Below are 21,957 nucleotides of genomic sequence, written 5' to 3'. Positions count from 1 at the left end.
GCATAAAGCATGCCTGACCCTGAACTGGGAGGAGCGCACACAGTGCCGGACTTCGCATGAGCCCAGCCCAGGAAGAGTGACCGGTGGGCAGCAGGCGGAGGCGGCTCTCACTCACCTGCTCTACCCACCACCACCATGAGGGTGTAGGCAATCTGGGGGCCTCTCTACTGCCCCCCACTGTGAGCACCTGAACTGCAGCTATGCCAGTGGGGGGGGGTGCACTTCCCTACACAGACAGGGACCCCAAAGGACTGAAAGAGTTATAAAAATATACAAAGATATATTTTTATTCTGGCATATCTCATATTTTTAAGAAAGCAATTAGTATTAATTATTTGACATTGGGTAAGAACTGGAAGATCATGGGTAATGTATAAATTACGATTCTATGTAAAATACCAGGAGGAGGAACCCCTATTTCTCCATTCAAAATCTTGATAAATTTAAGTATTTTCCAAAAATAGACATTTCCCACTGGGTAACTAACGTGTCAAAATGAACCAAAGAAGGCCGTCCCTAAGTAACTATTCACTTGGGCTGGCTAATGACAGAAACAGGTTTTTGTCAACTTATTTCTTTTTGGTTTTCTTCCTTCCTTTCTCTGTCTCTTATAATAGGGAAATAAATTGAATTGCATTGCCCCAGGTCAGAAAGAAGCACTTCGGAGTTCGGCTGTGTTCGGTCCTGGTCTACATAACCGGGAAGCGGCCGAGGGCCTGCCTCAGCTTTTCTGCGATCTGGTGAGAAAACAGAGCAGTTGAGAAATTACCACAGTGATTACAACTTCACAGTGTTCTATCCGCCCTCCTGAGTTAAACATTATAAACCTGTCAAATACAGAGCTGGTCTGTTTGTCTCTTCTGTAGACATTGGGACAACCTTTACCACCAGAGCCCTGCTGTTCACAGTGGTTTCCACAGTGTGTGGGAAACCCTGCTTCCTGTCTCCACCTGCCCATCCAGGTCCACGGCCAGGTCCTGCTCCTTCTCCTTCAAAGAGCACGATGATGACTTGGGCCACCATGCCTGCCCAGAGTCCCTTTCTTTTCTGGACAAGTATGAACACTCAAGACTTGCCATTCTGTAGCTACATGGTATGTGGCGAGTCTGTGTCTCTGTGAGAGCCCAGGGTGCACTGTGTATCTATTATGGGCCTGCATCTCCCATAAGGACACTAGGTTCCCCCTGAAGGCTCAGATTCCTTATTCATCTTGGGACCTTAAACATGTGCAGTAAGTGCTAAGCATACAATAGGTACTCATGCATGTTTACTTAAAAATGTAAGTTTTAACAATTTCAGGGATATTTTGCTATAAGACTTGGTATTAATATAAAGTGACAAAATATATGGCTTTCTATTTTGAATTACATGGTCAATAATTATACATGTAGGGGCTGGAAAGATGGCTTAGAGGTTAAGAGCACTGGTTGCTTTTCCAGAGGTCCTGGGTTCAATTCCTAGCAACCACATGTGGCTCACAACCATCTATAATGAGATCTGGTGCCCTCTTCTGACCTGCAGCCATATACATGTATATTTGATAATTAACAAACCAACAGTATGAGAACCTTAAGTGCTTCCTCTGCAGTATTTCCTCAGAGACAAACATAACCTACTACATTCTAAGACACATGGAAAGGCAACGCCCAACAGCAGCAACTGACATCAGAGTGTACAGTTACAGACACAGACCGCCATCAAGAGGGAGAACACTCTTGAATGAGTTCACCCCATGAGTGTGCCCCCAAAACCAAGTGCTGCCAACCAGAATTCACAATTACACACGGAGTACATTAATCACAGCCTTTTCACGCATTCACAAGGTGCTTCTGGCAGAGTGACACATGCAGGGATGTGAGCTGAGGGCTAGCCTGTAGCATCTCTGAATGCAAGAACGTCAACAGCACGGACGAGAGAGACAAGGCCACCTCCAGTTCACTCCACAGCTACAGTGCAGCTCTGCAGGTGTCTGAGTTCTGTCTCCATTGACAAGATGTGTGCAGACGCTGTACTGAATGAAAACACCACAAGGCAGGGGAAGGCAAGATTGACGTTTTCATTACAGTTTTCTGAATGAAAATGTTTACAAAACGGCGTTATTTTGGTTTTCCTGAAGAGACTCCTTTGGTAACTGTGAAACCTGGGTCACAAACAAAGGCTGTCTTTGGTTTCCTTCCCTAACTGAAGGGGATGGACCCTTTGGGTGACAGGGTGACCTCATGTCATTTAGATGTCACTGTGCATGGAAAGGTTCAAAAGGAAGGAAGCACATAATCAGGACCGCTCAAGGCTTCAATACTAGTGTCCAATGCCTGCTCCTCAAAGGAAAACTTTAATTTTCCCTACATTAGATTTACTGGTTCTCCTTTATATATATATATATATGTGCCTCCTTTGCCTATATGTATGCATATGTGGCATGTGTGTGGCTGGTGCCGCAGAGGTCAGAAGAGGGCATCAGATCCCTGGAACTGGAGTTATAGATGCTTGTGAACCACAATGTGGGTGCTGGGGATTGAACCCAGGTTTTCTGCAAAAGCAACAAGTGCTCTTAACCACTGAGTCATCTCTCCAGCCTCAGGAAGGCTTTTTGACCCAACATTCCTCCACAGGGATGAAGTAGACGGAATTTACAAAGATTAAAAAAAACAAAACAAGGGTTGGGGATTTAGCTCAGTGGTAGAGCGCAAGGCCCTGGGTTCGGTCCTCAGCTCCAGAAAAAACAAAACAAAACAAAACCATACCACCAAACTCTGTTCAAAATGTAACCCCCTTCTTACTCAGGAGTAGAGATCCCAAACGGTCACCTCTCTTGGTCAAGGTCACTAAGTGTGGAGCCCTCTCCTCACACATGTGCACAGGCCCGGGCAGGCAGCACTTACTGTTTCATAGAACTGCACTTGCTGCTCCAGGTAGAGACGGATGACGCTGTTGTAGTCGTAGATCCGGTTACTGTGGAAGTGGTTCATCTCAGCTACGACAGAATTGTCCCGGGGATTAGTGCCCAGCAAGATTTCAAAGGACAACATGCAATTTCTCTGCTGGGCTGAGTCAACAGGACTGGATCTGGCTGAATTCTATGCAGCCCAAGTTCTCAGCGCGACTCTATCACGAGCCCAGGATCAGGCAGACACCAGCAGCGAGTGCCACTTTCTAGTAATGGATGGCTGTCATTGGCCAGCAGGCTGACCACCACTGAGCCTCCAGTCTGCCGAGGCACATGCCTCACCCTTCACCAAACACAGAGACAGCCACTTACTGTTCATCTGCTCTCACATACTCAAATCATAGAACTCAGCTAATGCTTTCTTTTTACTAACCGTAAATTATGCCTAAAATGATTCCCCAGGCCTCTTTTAGATCCCACAGTCCTGGGGCACAGAGGTTACAGACTTCTGGAAGCTGAACTTTGGGATTTAATGGAACATTAAAGGCTATTAAAGGAGTCTTGATGTCTCCAAGAAGTAATAAGATGCACAGTTTTAATCAAGCTGTCACTCACAGCTATCCCAAGTCCATCTGTAAAATAAAATGCTACCTGTAGGCAGGACAGACATTTTAGGTTGGCTGTGGATTTCACTGGAGCTCACCCTTGGGTTCCTACCCAGCAGCCAGGTCTAAGGCTGGGGCTGAGGGTGGCTCTCCACTGGCTACTCACGACCTCTTCTCTTACCTTGTAAAGCATAAGACATGGTGCCGACTCGCTTCACCATCGTCTGCTTGTCTTGGGGGGTGATTTTACTGGTTGCAACCAGCTTATCACTTTCTTTCACTTTTTCTATTGCTCCCTGGAAACACATAAACGCAACAGTACTTGAGAAGACAGAGCAACAAGTACTAGTGTAAGATGCAACAATGCTGACATTCTACAGACTTGGTACTGAACAGGAAACTGCTGCAACCGTGAGGACAGAGGGAGCATCTGCGTCAACATCCTACAACTCCGTCGGGAGCCAAAGGCTGCTAGTCCTGAAAAATGCAAGAGCTTCAACCTGCAGTTTTATGCACCATGAGAAAAGAAACAAACAGAACTCTGTCCTGCAAGAGTCTATGCCACTGGTGTTTCAAGAGTCCACAGAGGAGGACAGGACCATAGGTGGAAAGCCGCGTGGAGGTACGTGGAGCTGGTACACGGCACGTATCCTTTCTCTCTGGTTATGGAACAGCACTGTATGAGCGGGTGCTTGAGTGCGCACACTGGAGGGCTTTGTCTTTTGTTTTTTGTTTTGTTTTTTGAGACAGGGTTTCTCTGTGTAGCTTTGGAGCCTGTCCTGGAACTCACTCTGCAGACCAGGCTGGCCTCGAACTCACAGAGATCCACCTGCCTCTGCCTCCCAAGTGCTGGGATTAAAGGCGTGCACCACCGCCCAGCTCGGGCTTTGTCTTTTGTAAGAGGTGCTGAATCAGCTTCAATTCATTCTCAGATGGAAGGAGCCTCACTCCAGCACCACCACACTGCGCATTATTTATGACTGTCTGCAAAGGCAAACCTCTACCTCTGCGTGTAATCTAGGCTCCGTGCCTAAAATCCACTCAGCTGGCATAAATTCTGACAGGAGCGACCCTCCTGAGTTTCGTGCTGAGTTGTCTGAACTAGACAAAGACTGTCTGTATGTTGTTCTTTCACGAGTCTTCACACAGTGGGGCTAAGATCACAGAGATTTTCTGAACAAACCCAAGGATGCTCAAGACACTAAGAGTACCAGAGACTCCAAGAGGAAACAGGACCCAGAATTAAAACATGAAGATATATCAAGCCAATCTTTAACTGTAGTTTAAAACTTTGTGGAGGGATTACATTTTACTTCTTCTTCTTCTTGACATGGGTCTCACCCTGCAGCCCTGCCGGACACGGAACTCACTCTGTAGCCCAGGCTGGCCTTGAACTCACAGAGATCTGCCTGCCTCTGTTCCTGAGATCACAGGCGTGCACCACCACATCCAGCTAGTTTCTTTCCTCATGGTAAAAGTAACATCTAAACAACTCTGACAGTGCTGTATGTCTGGCGGCTCCTCCTAACACTGGTCCTTACCTTGTGAGCACCAATGATGTCCGGGAAGCAGCCAAGAAAGCCTTTGTATTCGTGGTTGCACTCCATCAGGAAGTGGAGGTCCTTCTTTGGCTGTAACAAGACACAGGCTGGCTGTTACTGGTGGAGGAATTTAAAAAATCAAGGAGAAAAAACTGATGAGGAGTGTACTGCCACTGAGTGGCTCAGAGTGCTGTTTCTTTATTTAGACCAGTGATTCTCACCCCTCCTAACACTGAGACCCTTTAATGTAGTTCTGAGCTGGGCGGTGGTGGCTCATACCTTTAATCCCAGCACTCGGGAGGCAGAGCCAGGTGGATCTCTGTGAGTTCAAGGCCAGCCTGGTCTACAGCATGAGATCTAGGACAGGCACCAAGACAACTCAGAGAAACCCTGTCTTGAAAAACAACAACAACAACAACAACAACAACAACAAAACAGTTCTGAATGCTGTGGTGACCATCAGCCATAAAATTATATTGCTGCTACTTCATAACTGTAATTTTCTACTGTTATGAATTGCAAATATCTGATATGCATAATATCTGTCCCCCACAGGGGTTGTGACCCACAGGTTGAGAACCACTGACTTAGATAGTCTCACTATTTAGGGTCTGGCTGTCCTGGCTCTCACTAAGTAGACCAGGCTGGCCTTGAACTCACAGAGGTCAGCCTGCCTGTGGCTCCCGAGTGCTGGGATCGCAGGGGTTGCGTCACTGCCCGTCCGTGCTGCTTAGCTCTTGCTGTCTGTGAGCTGACACAGCCTAGAGTCACCGGTCGAGAGGGAGCCTCAATTTAAGAATCGCCTGGACCAGACTGGCGCGTGGAATGTCTGTGGCGCCGGCCGCACACAAATCTACTGATATTTTAGTTATTGTCTATGGTCCACTACACCCTGATCAGCACCCCGCCGCCTGGAGGGCCTTCCGGTCCCACGGCCACAGCAGAGATATGTAGGTGTAAACTAAGTCTGCTGTCTTTTTACCAACAAAGACTCGCCAGTCAGATGCTGGGGTGAAAACCTGCTGGATTAGAGAACTGGAGAAGCAATCGGTTTACTGAACTTGCTTTTTGGCCAGAGACACAGTGAAAGACACGTCTCTTCACTTGTCCCCAAACCAAAAGAAGCACCACACTCCAGTCCCACCCTTTCCTTCCTTCTTGTCTTCTCTTTCCACATCCCTGGCTTCTCTGCAGCTAATTCTGGTCAGCTAGTTGCTGGCTCTGCCCCTTAATTCAAGGTTAACTTCATCAACAGTCTTGGAGTGTCACAGTGCGATCAAATATCCTGCGACAGTCTGATCGCTGATTGACAGATGGGGCCCAGTCCACTATGGGCAGCACCATCCCCCGGCAGGTGGTTGCTGGTGTCTAAGAAAGCCTGAGCCTCAGAGTGAGCCAGCAAGGAGCCTCCACGGTTTCTGCTTAGGCTCCTGTCCTGACTGACCTTGACCTGGAAGCATGAGCCAAATAAACCCTCCCGTTCCCAAGGTGCTGTTGGTCAGAATGCCTTAAACTAGAGCACCCAGTGTTAAACAGAAAACAACCCTTTGACAGTACTAGACTCTGACTCTTCTGTTGTGAAGAAAGTGATAAATCATTTTGAAGCTGAGTTGTAAAAATAGAGATTTACATTACACTATCGAGGATTTTTTTAGTTGATAGTATGTTTTTAGATACTATTTCACTTTTAAATCAAATAAAATATAAGCATCAAATTGCAACAAGTGAAAATGTTCTAGTTTAATGCCTACATTTTAGTAGACAATATGAAATGTACCCAATCCGAGGCTCACCGCAGGCGTGCAGTACACAGATGGGGAGAGCGTGCTTAGAGCCAGGCAGTAGTGTGGGCTAAGTCAGGCTCTCACATTATACTCCAGGATCGTGAGAGTGGAACAGAGGCATCCAGGCCAGGAGGCATTCAACCAACACCCCCCAACATCTTTATTTGGGGGGTGTTGGATCAAATTCCGGGCCTCACAAGTATTGAAGAACAATCTAGGCCATTTACCACTGAGCCACAGACCCAAACCTCATTTAGATTTGTTTTTCTTTTGACTTTTTGAGAAAGGACCTTACTCTGTAACTAAGATCAGTTTAGAACTCACTATATAGCCTAGGCTAGCCCTGAACTCAAGGCTATCCCTTATTCCAGCCTCCCAAGTTCTCGTATTTTGGGTATGAGCTACCACACCTGGCTTCACTTGGATTTCTTAACGGGACATCTGTCCACTTTGGCTTAACTGAAAAAGGTATTATCACTAAATAAAATTAACAAAGCCCCACAGAAGCAGAAAAGAGAATCTACCTGTATCTAAGTAAGAAATGTGGGTTGGGAAGTGTGATTACGGCAGTACCTGCTCGGCCACCAGGCTGGCGATCTCCTCATACGTCTTCCCGGCTTCTGTTATCGCATCGTTCAGATCTGTCTCACCTGAAATGGGTCGCAGTCTTGTAAGCCACTAATATTTTCTCTGTACTCACGGGTTTTGACACACTTTACTGATGGCCCTTAGTTTAGAAAGTTCAAACACTGTCAGATTGGCGAGAACAACTTCCTAGATCCCCATCTCCATCCTCATCCTTGGTTCCCAGGCGGCCGACGGTGGCTGCACTGGCTAGTTTTTAATGTCAGCTTGATGTAAGACACAGAGTTAGTGGAAGAAGAAACCTCAATGGATGACCTGTCCCTACCAGATTGGCCTATGGTGCATTTTCCTTAATAATAACTAATGTGGGAGAGCCCAGCCCATGGTGGGTGGTGCCACCCCTACCCTGGTGGTCCTGGGTTCTATAAGACAGGAGGCAGGCCAGCTATGAGGAAAAGCCAGTAGACCGAGTTCCTCCATGGGGGCTGCAACAGCTCCTGCCTTGAGTTCCTGCCCTGACTTGGCCGGATAATGGACTTCCATGATAATCTGTAAGCTGAACAAACCCTTTCCTCCCCTGTTGCTTTGGTCATGGCGTTTTATCAGAGCAGTAGAAACCCTAACTAAGACAGGGATTAACCTTTCCCATTTACACCCTCTATTCCGTTTCTCTCTTCGCGGGACAGACAACATTTTTACCTGCAAACTTCACTTAGAAGATAAGGAACATTTAAAGAGATTGCAAACCCAGGAAAAGGTCATCGCTCTGCTACGGAGGAGGAGGAGGAGGAGGAGGAGGAGGAGGAGGAGGGAGGAGGAGGAGAGGAGGAGGAGGAGGAGGAGACGGCAGTATGCAGGCATCTTCAGCAGCCTGTGTGAGCCGGGGGGCACAGACGGTGCACACCCAGGACAGGAAGGCGTATTTCTTCACTCGGTGCTCTTCTCAGCCCTTTCTTTTTTGAAAACTTTTTGTGGGGTGTTAAGGAACATGAGTCATGCCCTTTGGCACATGCTAGACTGAATCTCGTGTCAACACACATTCTTCTGTCCCTACCTTGTCCTCACACTGGCCACGAGGTCCAGAGACTTAACCAGATCCGGAATCAGTGTCTGGTTCATTCTAGTTTTCATACCTGCGCCGTTCCCTTTCACCCCGTGTTTATTCTGTGGTACTCAGCTTCGGTGGGGAGAAGCCTTCCTTGGCAAGCCTTTGCTTACCGTTGGGTGTACTCTGAATTGCTCAGGTCCTTCCTTACAGTTTCAGAACCACAGACAGAGCCCACTGTCCCCAAGGTAACAGGGATTAAGTTACAAGTAATTGAGTAACTCTGGGTGTACAAACGTGTGCTGTGCTTCATTCCATGGAATTAGTGTTTTCACTAGTGTCCAGTTCCCTCCCTTTGCCCGGGGAAGGCCCTCGAATGGGCATGGGAGGCACCCGAGTCGTCTGGAGGCAGAGTGCGGGAGACAGGCTTTGCTCCTGGACGTAGGAACTGTCCATAGGTCTTCTCACGATTTCCTCACAAAAACATTTCCACAGGAGAGTGCCCAAGACTACAGAGGATTTCACGGCAGGGGCCATGCCAGCAATTCTCACGTCACTCCACTGTTACTAGCCACTCTGCCGTGGATGCAGTGAGAGATTTATCTGGTGTAATTAAGACTGCCTTGGCAATCACGCTCACCTACACGACCAAGAAGCAACGGCACAGCACTGCTCTGAGAATGCTCACTAACACCGGCCCACACTTTCCTGAAGCAGATGCCAATCTGAAGGAGCTCAAATGGCTCCTTAAAAACAGAGGCTTTAGGAAAGTGAAGGACAGTCAACACAAAATATACCAAGCACTTTCGACACCTGCCAGAGTGCCACGCGGAATATAAATCCCCTGTCGCACGCCGACAGTGAGGACAGCACAGGAAACAGGGCGCTCTCTGTGCTTTCGGGTGAGTGGCCCCACCCCGCTGTGCCCAGGAGATGTGGGGTGCAGCGCTCTGAAACACTCACGGTGACCAGTTCACCAGAACCCACTGTACACCTTATGGGATGATCCACAAGAGAAGAGTGTCAGGGCTTCAGAGTTAAAGAAATCCTAAGTTGAGAAACACCCCTTACCCTGATGTTCACCACATGATGGATAAAGGTACTGAAGTAATTCAAGATGTGGACAGTTATTACACACTTATCAACAAGGGAAACTACAAACAAATACAGACGTTACCTTGGTAACCGCTGGAGCTAAACACTGTTGCTAGACTCTGCAAAGCCTTCCCGATCTTCTGATACTCCTTGGGTAAGGCTAGAAAAGAATCGTTAAACTCATCAGTCCTCTGAGCAGTCTGAAATGGATCCCACAGTTGACTGTGACTCATAACAGAAGACATTCAAAATGACTGAAATAGCGCCTATTAATGAAATACTGATGAAATGATTTTTCAACTGATGACTTCTTTAATTAACTATCATTTTTAGCTGATTGCTCAATTAGCAGTGGGTACTATAATGAACAACCCATGCCCACACTCATTCCCTGGACAGAGCCCAGGGAAAGAGCGCAAAGCCCTCTCATGTGCATGTGGCCACCACAGTGACCCTGGATACCAGAGTCACCATCTCCATACGGAAGGTTGGCAAATACAGCTAAGTGTGGTAACTAAGGATCAGGAGGAGGGTGTGCACAGTCTCACCTACGGGACGGGAGGACTTGCTAACTCATCCCGAGGACCACCCGGAGAATCTACAGAAATCCTGAGGCCACCCATGGATGTGCACAGACCCCCTGGGGGGCATCTGTGGCCTTCGGAAGGAAACCACTGCTTGACCTTGGGCTGGGAAATGTCAGTGCCACGTTTACTCTGATCTCTGACTGCCTGCTTCTGTGGTTAAAGACATTCGTGCTATTTACCGCATACAGTTTTCACTGTACAGATTAGAAGTTTGAACAGTCTTGGGTCAGTCCTTGCTAATAAGTGTGGTTTTTGGGTTATGTACAGCACAGAACTTCCAGACAACAGGGATCTAATCCTATCAGAAACCACATCCATTTAAAGGTTTGCTAGGACGGCCTTCTGCAAAGGTGCAACTATAACTCATCACTTTTCAAGTTCAAGTCTTTACTTGTATTTTCTTCTGAGTCAGTGCTAGGGACCGAGCCCCGGGGCTCCCGTGTGCAGGGGACGTGCTCCGCACCGCACGCCTTTCCTAGGCCTTCATTTACAGAGCAGGGTGTGTCTGCACGCTTCACTACTCTATCCTGGGACACCACAGCTACACAACTCAGGGGACACAGGAACAAAGGCTCAGCAGCATGACAGTCCACACAAAGGACAGGAAGAGAGAAATCTTAATCCCAGCGAGGGTGAGCAGAGCCACGGCTAATGTACCAGGTCCCTCTGAAGTGGCCTAGTCTGTTATATTTTAGAGTGTGTGTGTGTGTGTGTGTGTGTGTGTGTGTGTGTGTGTGTATGTGTATATATATTAATATCTATCATATTTTCTACCAAATATGTAGACTATTTCCGAAAAACTATGGCTATACTCAAATACACCACATCCTAGAACAGGCACATAAAGACTGAACGGAAGTCATGAGCTGGGCCTGCTGTCACCTGCTGTCACATACTTGTAAGCAAATCACTTGAAGGGGTCAAGCTCTTTCAATTAAAATTTGCTTTGCTTTAATTTTAATTAATTACTCTCTAAACTCTAGAAAGATTAATTTTCCTGAGATTACAAAACTCAAAGATCCAACATGAAACTCAAGTTAGTATGGTGTTGTGTTTTATGACATTTCTAGAGCTACCTCTGCCGTGCTCAACTTTCTGGTTTTAACTGGCGTGGAGAAGTGGGGGCAGGGCAGGGGTGGAGAGGGCGCTGTGCGCTCAGTGGCTCGAGTGGAGGTTGGGGGGGGGCGGGGCAGGGGTGGAGAGGGGCGCTGTGCCGCTCAGTGGCCCTCGCGTGGACAGGTCCTCGGGAGTGGGGGCAGCAGGGCAGGGGTGGAGAGGGGCGCTGTGCCGCTCAGTGGCCCTCGCGTGGACAGGTCCTGTGGAGCGGGCGGTCCTCGGGAGTGGGTGCGGGGCGGGGCGGCACTTACGGCCCGTGCAGCGTTTCCAGTGCTCCTGGCCCACCGTGAGCAGCTCCTTCACACCATCATCCATGGCCTTGGTGAACTTGCCCACAGCATCACACTTCTGTTCTCTGGGAACACAGACAGCGTCAGTCACGTCAGCAACGTCAGAGACAAACACAAAACCCAGACTGCTCGAGGCCCCGGGTTGGATCCCAAGGTCTGCACACAGCGATGGCAGCTCGGCTGGGCACTCCGAGGAGGGGGGTGGTTACTGCCACCTTGCCTCATCAGACGTATGGAAAATAACGAACATGACACCAACAATGAAGCAGACCCCAGGGAAGCAGCGCTTCACCTGCTGGGACGGGACTCCCGTGGACGCCATGTGACTGCAAACCCCATGGGCTAGACAGTCCTTTCTGAAGATGAGTGTTCCAGCTGCTGCAGCCCTGGCCTAGGCCGTGAGCCCAGGGAAGTCTGTGCAGACTGAGTGGCAGGAAAGTCAGGCAGAGGCTCTTACATTTCCGTCAAGTCCAAGTCAGGCGCCTCCGGTTCCATTGTGGAGAATATCATGACTCCCACCAGCTCATCTTTCTCAGCCTTCCTCTTTCCAGTTTTCCATTCCTGTAAGAACATGAGAGCGTTACAGCGGCCAGCAGGGCTGACGTGTTCCTCTAAATCCCTGAGCAGAAGCAGCTGAGGGACTGGATCCCTGCCTCCTCTTTTCAGGAAGACTCGTCCGTCCCACATCCTCAGCACCAGACAGATGCCTCCTAAACCGCATCACCGGGCTGTGAGTGAACAGACTCAGCCACATTCCTTCTGCAACGGCTTCCAGCCTAACCAGACTACAGATACCCTCTGGGAGGCTGACAGATTAACTGTGGTAACTCTCTCAAAAAAGATGTATTTTTCATGTTGTATGCATGCACGTGCACCATGTACAGTGTCTGCTGAGTAAGAGTGCATCAGATCCACGGACCTTCATTTTTGAAATAGTGTCTCCTACTGAGACCTGGGGCTTGTAGATGGGTGAGGCTGGCTGGCCAGTGACCTCCACTTTCCCTGTTTCCTTGGCTCTGTGTTTACAGGAGCCTGTCACCAGGCCTGGTTTATTTAGTGTGTGTGTGTGTGTGTGTGTGTGTGTGTGTGTGTGTGTGTGTGTGTCTGTCTGTCTGTCCTGGGTTTCCCTAGCCCCGCCCGCTGTTAGGATTCTCAGCTACTCTTTCCCTTTGGTTTTTCACACATGACATCTTAATTAGGTCCTTTTTTTCCTCTGTCAATTTTTCATAGTTTTACAGCTAGGTTTTTTATGTATTTTCTTGTATTTATTTCTAAATATTTGATAATTTTGAAGTTAATATGTTTTTTTTCACTTAATGATTTGATAATAAAAATGCAACAACTTTATCCAGCTCCTGGATAACTACTTATTTCAAGCAATTCTAAGTAGTCTCAGGGGTTTTCTCTGTTCACCATTATGTTGGCTACTAGTAGGCAGAGCATTACACTGCTCTCTAGTTCTACAACATCTCTGACTGGTGAGGAAACTGGTCTAACAATAATAATGCTTTCCAGGCCCACAGCAACAACCTAGAAAGCAGCTTCATGGAAAACAAAATAACCAATGTCTAAGGTCTTCTTTTTACGCACATTATGTGTACAATATGACCTTTATTAGTGCTTTCTAAACCCTGACAAATCAATACAATGAGACTCTGAAATCCTGGGGGCAACCACTGACAACAACCTGGGAGGGCTCTGTGTAGTTTCAACACCTAGAAGTGGTACTCACAAGTGCTAAGAGCATCGTCTCACAGCTCTGCTGCTCCAGGGACTCACACACTGTAGCCCTTTGCACCAGAAAAACCAGGGTTGGCTACAGCGGCCTGCAAGGCTTGCTACTGACTGACAGACACGCCTCACAAGGGCAGCTGAAGGGCCTGAGTGTATGATGTCCCCACCTGGTGCAGACACTACACCAACCATGCCTACCAAGTTCAGAAAGAGGCAATCACTGAACACAAAGGCCCGGACAGCTATTCTCTGTCAAGTGTACTTAGCATGCAGACAGGGCCCGGATGTTTAACCCATTTTGTAGAGGCATCACTTCTCCAAGGCAAAACCACTATGAAGTTTAGCAAGGACATCTCTCTCTGAAGGTTCCACTGGGGGATAAGGTATTCTGTGGGTTGATTAAAGACAAAAATAACTTGGTAACATTTTTCCCTGGGTCATACTATATTTAGCATTTGCTGTTGCTTCTGAACTGGCCTATGCTTTCACTCTTCAGTGTTTTATGAAATCTGCAACATTTGTTCTCTGTAAAATTACAGAGAAAACATCTTTGGAGACTAAACAATACAGTGAGGAACATGGAGGAACACATACAAGCTTTTCAAAAGATGGTCACTCCCAAAGCTAACAGGGAGGTTCCAGGAAGGCAGCTTCGTCTTGGTTTTCACAGGAAACAGATAACCACTGGCAGAGTAACCGCCTGGAGCAGGCAGGGCCAGCATTTACTCTGGACTCAGGGCCTCTACTACTGGAAGAGGACTTGGCTCTGGGATGAACAATAATCTGTAATTCTACTTTCCTACATGGTGCTGAGGCACTAGGAACCCAAAGACTCAGATGACCCTTTTTAGGCCCATATTTTGGGTATATTCTTCCTACACCTGTGTGTGTGTGTGTGTGTGTGTGTGTGTGTGTGTGTGTACATGTGCCAGCACGCATGCGAGAGGCCAGAGGAGGGCCTTGGGTGTCCTGCTCTACCACCTTCCACCTTTTTCCTCTGAGACCGTCTCTCGCTGACCCTGGAATTAGGACAGTTCTACTGATCCGTTTCCACACCTCACACCCTGGAGTCACGGGGTGCACATGCCGGGGTTGGGGATCTGAATCCAGGCCCTCATGCTTGTGCACAGAGTGCTCTCCCGAGCTCAAGGCCCCTTTAAAGAGCACTCTGGGAAAACGTCACACCTTCCTCCTAGCATCTTCCTCTGTGGCCATTCACTGGGGCCGACTTCTCCAGTGGACAGGGCCTGCTGACGGGCACAGAGTTCACACTGTGTAACACACTTCCCATGCACGGATTTAGCTTTCTGTCCCTTCTTGTTTTGGGGGGAGGACTGACAAAGACCAACACTGTTTTGGCTGCTTTCACATGTAAATTCACTGGGAATGTGCCAGCACCCCTTTCCCTGTGACCTCAGCGCTAGGCTACACCTACCTTCTCATCCCGGAAGTTCAGGAACTGTTGGAAAACTTCACTCTCCGACACCACCGGGTGCCGGCACATCCTCGTCATCCAGGCCTGGAGCCGCTCCATGCGCATCTTGATAAATTCCTCCTCAAAGCGACCTAGAAGAGACACACTCAGAGTGACACACAACTCCTTCTAAAGAGAATTATCCCGTAGCTCCTGTGACAACTGGATACTTGGCGGAAAGCTATTTGTAAAAGGCTCAGAAATTCACAAGAAGGATGTGTGTATGTGGGTGACTACAGGGTTTATGTATGGTATATGGAGTGTGTGTGTGTGTGTGTGTGTGTGTGTGTGTGTGTGTGTGTGCACAAGGGTGCATGTGTCCAGCGGTAGGTGTACAGAGGCAAAGGAGGATGCTGAGGGTCTTGTCCCATCACTCTGTCTTATTCTTTTGAGACAAGCTCTTCCACTAACCTAGAGCTCGGTTTACAGCCTGCACACCTCAGCCACTGTCCTGTCTCCACCCCTACAGTGCTGGGTTACAGCACACATGTGTCCACGCCTGGCTTTTTATGTGAGTGCTGGAGAGCGGAGCTCATGTGCTTGCACAGAAACTGTTCTTACCCACTGAGCCATCTCCCCAGCCCTGACGCTTTAGTTCTGAAGAATGAAGTTCCAGGGGCTGCTCTTTTAGAGGACCCCAGTTCAATTCCCAGCACCTACATGGTGGCTCACAGCCACCTATAACTCCAGCGATCTGATTCTTCTGATCTCCAGGGGCGGTTCCAGGGGGTCCAGTGCCTCTTGTGGGCTCCTGCATGCACATGGCGCACATACATGTACTCAGGCACACACGTACACACAATAATAAATAAATGAATAAATAAATTTTGTAAAAGAATGAAATTCCAATCTAACACGTTAACAAATACTTTGATGTTGGCAAGACTAACATCCATGTTAGCTGCAAAGATGTTACAAAAAAATCTCACAGTGGAAAACCCTCTCTAGCTTGTAAACAATCTTTAGGTCAGTTTCTGGGCAGGCACATGAAGCTTTAGTGGTAATAAAGAAGTGGTGAGTGGAAGTCACTATGCAGTTCTGTTTGTTTGTTTTTGTTTGTTTGTTTGTTTGTTTGTTTCGAGACAGGGTTTCTCCATGTAGCTTTGCGCCTTTCCTGGATCTCGCTCTGTAGTCCAGACTGGCCTCGAACTCGCAGAGATCTGCCTGGCTCTGCCTCCCGAGTGCTGGGATTAAAGGCATGTGCACCACCACTGCCCGGCATATGCAGTTCTTATAAAATAAAGGAGACTATAATAGTTATAAAACATGTCTAGCTGTGATGTAATATTCAAGTGCATTAAGTACTAGACACTGGTTCTTAGTACTTAAGTAAAGTAGCCCTGCAAGCCACAAGGCACATCTGAAATTCAACATGTGGGAGGCTTCTAGGGGGTTACCCAGAAAAATCTTACCTAAAAATTAAATAATCCTCAAACACACACACTTGGGGTGAGGTGGGGTGGGGTGGGGGTACATGTGTACACTCCCTGGGGCTGTAACTTTGTTCTCTCTCTCCCTTTTAATTATGTGTGTGAATATATGCCTGCATATATGGCTATGTACCACGTGTGCCCTGGTGCCCAAGGATGCCAGAAGAAGATGTCGGACCCCTTGGAACTGGAGTTTACAGGCAGTTGTGAGCCACCGCCTGCATGCTGGGAACTGAACCCAGGTCCTCCGCAAAGGCAGCGAGTGCTCTCGACCAGGGAGCCATCCCCCAACCCTTCTACTTTGTCTTGTTTAGTGGCAAAGACAATTGTCCCCTGACCGTACCTACCCTAGAGCTAACGGCCAAGCTAACGTGACACTTAGCGAGCAACTGTTACTGATTTAAAGTAGAGAGTTTGGCGAGCATGGCACAGCCAACACCAAATGAGCAGAGAACTCAGGCTCTTGGAAAACAAGCTCAGTGTCTGTCACCTGAGAACCTACCGGTGGAGCCTCCGACCCAGCAGGTGAGGCGCTCACGCAAGCCTATCCCCAAGAATCAAAGTGAAGCTGTTCAATGGTGACGATATAGCCACAGGCTGCTCTGGAGATCAGTGAGGACAAGCAGCCACCCGACAAGTGTCTTCCACCAAGAACAGAAGAACTCGTGGCATTCTAGGGCTGCCCCATCTCTGCTGCAGCGGACCTCCCCACTCCTCAGAGGACACGCCTGGCAAAGCAGGCGTGGAGATCGGCTGCAGCGTCCTCGCCACAGGAGGCGGCTCACTGGATTTGGAGCAAGGGGGATACGCTCATTCTCACCGGTCAACCACAGAGGTGAAGAGGTGAGCAAGTGGCCATGCTTAGCAAAGATGGCAGGACCAAGCACATTCTAGGATGAAGCTGTGCAAAACAGTGAGGACCAGATGGTGTCTAAGTCACAAGCTCCTGCCAAACCACCAGACTGTTCACATGCAAGGGAGACAGAACAGGGTCTAGGGGGAAGCGAGGCACAGTGTAGTCCCAGCTGCACGGTAGGTTAAGGCAGCAGGATTATCTGAGGCCAGAAGCTTGGGGCAAGCACGGGCAACCCACTAAGACCCTGTTTCCAGAAACAAACAAATACTACCCCCAAACAACGAGAACAAAACAAAGGACCAGGAGAAGTAAAGGCTGGAGATACCTTGAAGTGACCTAAGCTTTGATGCCTTCTATTTCTAGTTACATCGAGAGAGGAAAGAAACCACATTGGCACGGGCTCTGTCCGATCAACCCCAGGCTTCCTGCCAGTCTACGTGGAGGCCAGCCTTACCTTAGGACGCCAGTCTTACCATACAAACATGAAACACCTGAGCTGCAGGGAGCTAGCGGTCTGAGAGTCGGAGACTCCATAAGGCCAGCTCCTTATGCAAACAAAATAGAAACAGCAACCTTCGGGGAGGCAACAGCAGAACCCAGAGCTGCTAAAACAGACTCTCAGCAAGGGCCAATGTTCATTTAAAAACAAAAATCAATCATCAGACAAACAAACACCATCTAACTAGAGCTTGGCCGACAAGAAGCAAGATTGGATCTGTACTGAAGGAAAAAAAGGCAGCAGAAATTATTACTAAGTGTAGCTAGATGTTGAATTTTGCTGACAAAAATCAAAGCAGTTTCTGTAACTATATTCAAAGAACCGTTAGAAAAATACATAATGAAGGGCAAACATGACCAGTATCGAACAGGCAGACTGACAAGGACTCATACAGCAATCAACAGACAGTGCAGACAGATGGAGCAGCCAGAGCAGAGCCAGACTGCTGAGAAGAAACAAAACCCAGTGTCGACGGCAGCCAGGCTGGTGCGTGTGGGAAGAAAGCAGAATTAAGGGCTGACTTCGTCGTGTGGACAATGCAGGACACAAGGCAATGGGAAGACGCTGGCTGTGCAGCACGGAAAATTAGCAGCTGAGGAGCCCATCACCAGCAACCTACCCTTCAAAACTACAGACGGAGGGGCCGAGAAGTGGCTCGGTGGCTAAGGGCACGGGTGCTCTTCCACAGGATCTGGGTTTGAACCCACATGATGGTTCACAACCATCATGTGATTCCAGCTCCAGGAAATTCAATGCCCTCTTCTAGCCTCTATGGGCACGAGGCATGTGTGGATATAGGAAAACAGCCATGCCCATAAAGAGACAGACATTACAAAGAGGGTCAGTCTGAGGATGGGCACTCTCTGCTTTAGTGACATCAGTCAGGGACCGTGTCTGAACAGAGAGCAAACGAGTCCAGAAACGAACCACACCGACGGTCATGTGCATCTGGACAAGGCAGACGCACTGTACTGGGGAAAGGAGTCTCTCTGGACATCGAGTGTAAATGAGGGAGCTCACGACAGTCAACCCCAACCCGTCCGACACTCCTGCAGAACCTCACACTACCCCACTCCTAGAAGATGTATCACGAACTGAGGTCAGACAGAGGTTTCAGATACAGCCCTAGAAGCACAATTCCTAACGGCCTGACGTGCTGGATGCTAAGGTTTGATGAGATGTCTCTCGCAGGCACTGGCTGCTGTTCGAGGCTGACCTCCTGGCTTGTGGGGCTTTAGGAGGCTTGGCTCAGTTGGGTGCGGTGGGTTCCCGGAGGTGTCCCCTCTCTCCACTCTCCGCTCTGCTCTGCACAGACACAGTGAAACCGCTACCACGTGAGCCCAAATTAGCCTTCCCCCTTGAATGAAACTGTTTCTTTCCGCTATCTGTCACTGCAAGACACTGGATATCTTCAAATGAAAGGCTTTTGCTACCCACTGTCTAGAGAACAAAGAGGCAGGCTGTTGTTGGAGCAATCATGTGCATGTCACACACCCGATGGAGGGCTGCTTCTAGAACCACACAGAACAAATTCGACAATAAGAAACAGATGAGCAAAAATTGTTAAAACAAAAAAAACAGGCAAAGTTTTGAACAGACACTTCACCAAAGACACATGGATAGGAATAAGTGCATGAAAAGATACTCTACACAACCCATCAGTACGGAATGAAATCCAAAACAAAATCTACCACTACATGCCTACAAGACCGCTCAGCAAAATCAATGAAAAACTGACATTAAATTACCTAGTGTGGGTAAAGATGTGGACTCATGGGCATTTTCATATATCACTGATATGGATTCCAAAATCATATAGCCAGTCTGACAAATTCATAAGCACAATGCAAACCAACTGATCTATCTGTTCATGATGGGAATTTACCCCATAGAAAATTTGTTCAGATTCATGTAAAAATCTGTTTGCTAGTCTGCATGTCATAATGTGTCTCAACTGATAGTACTGGTGAGCTGAGGCAAGAGGACAACACTTTGAGGCCAACCTGGGTTATGTAATGCGTTTCAGGCCAGCCTGAGCTATACAGTGAGCTCCTGTCTCCATAACAATAAGAAATTAGAACAAAGTATCTATATTGGTAATGTTACAATAACCTCCAACTAGTTTAAATGTCTTTCAGTGAATGAAAGGATAAAGAATTACAGTGTATCCGCACATTTAATAACAGCAATAAAGGAAAATTACTGATCCAACAAAAGCATTAATCTTAGCTGCACTGTTTCTACTCATGATGTATTCTAGAAAAGGCAAAATCACTAATTTTTTTTTGGGGGGGAGGGGGCAGAATTTCTCTGAGCCCCGTGGAGTTTCGGGAGGCAACAGAACTACCCTGTGTAACAAACACAGAGCTGGCCCAGGACTCTAACGTGAGCACGCCAAAGAACGACCTTACTGCATGTAGTCAGAAAATGAGCCTCAACTTTCTTCCTTCAGAGGAGTGCGCATGTGAGAAATCCTCCGGTGAGATGGACCATCTACCAAGAGTGTGCGCACCTAAAGTGGCCCGTGAACACCACGGTCTCACCCAAAGCCTCTCATGTAAGAGCACTCCCTCTGCACACTCAGTAGGAGCGCAGAGCATGTACTACTCAAGCTTAATGGTTTGGGACTCGGTCTCAGCCTTGGGAGAGATGGCGGCTCCTTCACTGACAGAAGGACCTGGCAGGTGCACATTACTGGGATGCCCTGAACTCCCTCAGGCAAAGGAATCAGCGCTAGAATTTAAGTCAGTGATTGAAATTTGATCATTTTTGTTTAATAATCCTCCTGTGAAAATCCTTCAGACACAGTTGGTTTAACTAGGACTCTGCATGGTATTTTATGCTTACTAGCTATTTTTACCAGGTCCCAGAGACTTGTAACCAAGGGGGCAGACAGGACTTAAGTTTATCCATTTTCCATAAACCTTACTAAGTTTTCACTGAGAGTGTGAAAATAATCGTTTGGAACCCCAAAATACAACCTGCTTGATTCTGTCCTGTTTTCACAAAGAATGAAATCTGCAAACAGAATATGTCACCTATGAACTTCCGTGGACAAGCATCATGACATCATCTCCCAGACTTCCTCTTCCTTTTGTCTAGGAGTTCAGTGAGGGGCATCTACAGACAGCATTGATCCTGTGGGCACCACAGGCAGGAGACAAGGGGAATAAGGCTGATCTGTGCCTCACGGTGTCCTCGGCACGCCTCCAGAGAGCGGTCAAAGCCTGACTTTCTTCAGACTGAGGCGCTGACTGCTGTGCTGTGCCTGCCCCTGGCTGCATGCCTGCACTCCCCTCACGTTTAAAAGACAGACCTTAGTGTGGAAGACTGAGGACTCTATGATGCTTTAAATCAACAATGAGTTACTTGGCTGAAAACCTCGGCTTGTGCATTTAAAAACCACGAAGCATATGCTATTCCAATCTATTGGGTAAAAGTAGAGTATAAAATTCAAGGGCACAGACTGAAATTTATAACATGGAAAAGGAACTGGAAACAAATCTACTGTTTTAAAAAGAAAGCTCTGATTTACAGCAAAAAGGACGACTAGAAGGACAGGGAGTGTGATCTGAATGGGTCGTAGAGCAGTTTGTGGGTATGTTGACACTCTGAGTGGAAGGAAGCTATGGTCTCCAGCACCCTGGGGTCCATTCCCTGGCACCAGCCCCATGGAAACGCTGCAGCATCACTATGGAAACGCTGCAGCATCACTATGGAAACGCTGCAGCATCACTATGGAAACACTGCAGCATCACTATGGAAACACTGCAGCATCACTATGGAAACACTGCAGCATCACTATGGAAACACTGCAGCATCACTATGGAAGCACTGCAGCATCCTATGGAAGCACTGCAGCATCCCTATGGAAGCACTGCAGCATCCCTATGGAAGCACTGCAGCATCACTATGGAAGCACTGCAGCATCACTATGGAAACACTGCAGCATCACTATGGAAACACTGCAGCATCTCTATGGAAACACTGCAGTGACTGCTGGGCACAGCAGCACTCTCCATCCCACTTCAACAATGTCAAGTTTTTGAAGTTTCCAAAACAAAATAATCCAAGCCCAAACAACTTCTTTAAAAACTAAAAATTTCATCTCCACAAAATAAAACAAAAAGAAAATACAAACACCTCCAGAGGAATGTAAACAGAAAACGAAATAAAATACACAACTTGAAGGAAAACAACTTGCTTATCTTGAAGATAATAATTCTGGCTAAAGACTTATTTAATCCGTTCAATCCCGTAACACAGACATAGGAAACTTGAGGATCAAACACAAACTCCCTGCTTAGCAGGACAGAAGAGCCTGTCTGAGGCTGGGGTCTGTTTCCCTCCCTGTACCATGAAGAGGAAAGTGTCTACCCGTAGGCAGAGAGAGAGCAGGACTCAGGAAGTGTCCCAGGGCACAGGGACT

At 47.8% G+C, this 21,957-nt stretch overlaps 1 protein-coding gene across 2 annotated transcripts in view; it reads right to left on the bottom strand.

Moving 5' to 3' along the window:
- Positions 1–256: 256 nt before the first annotated feature.
- Positions 257–21,957, bottom strand: part of Snx9 (sorting nexin 9) — an 83,723-nt gene continuing 62,022 nt past the window's right edge. The window contains exons 11-19 of one of the 2 annotated variants that reach the window (XM_028888621.2): positions 14,705–14,835; positions 11,993–12,096; positions 11,497–11,600; positions 9,625–9,702; positions 7,391–7,467; positions 5,034–5,123; positions 3,674–3,788; positions 2,883–2,974; positions 257–737 (exon numbers count right to left, since the gene is read on the bottom strand). In XM_028888621.2, the coding sequence (XP_028744454.1) occupies positions 690–737; positions 2,883–2,974; positions 3,674–3,788; positions 5,034–5,123; positions 7,391–7,467; positions 9,625–9,702; positions 11,497–11,600; positions 11,993–12,096; positions 14,705–14,835 (839 nt within the window). In that variant the 3' untranslated portion in view covers positions 257–689. The remainder of the gene's footprint in view (positions 738–2,882; positions 2,975–3,673; positions 3,789–5,033; positions 5,124–7,390; positions 7,468–9,624; positions 9,703–11,496; positions 11,601–11,992; positions 12,097–14,704; positions 14,836–21,957) is intronic. The other variant, XM_028888622.2, reaches the window with a different exon arrangement.

The sequence above is a fragment of the Peromyscus leucopus genome, chromosome 8a (genome assembly GCF_004664715.2).
Source record: "Peromyscus leucopus breed LL Stock chromosome 8a, UCI_PerLeu_2.1, whole genome shotgun sequence".
Lineage (NCBI taxonomy): Eukaryota > Metazoa > Chordata > Mammalia > Rodentia > Cricetidae > Peromyscus > Peromyscus leucopus.
The sequence above is the reverse complement of the archived record's forward strand: the minus strand, read 5'-3'. Positions and strand labels throughout refer to the sequence as shown.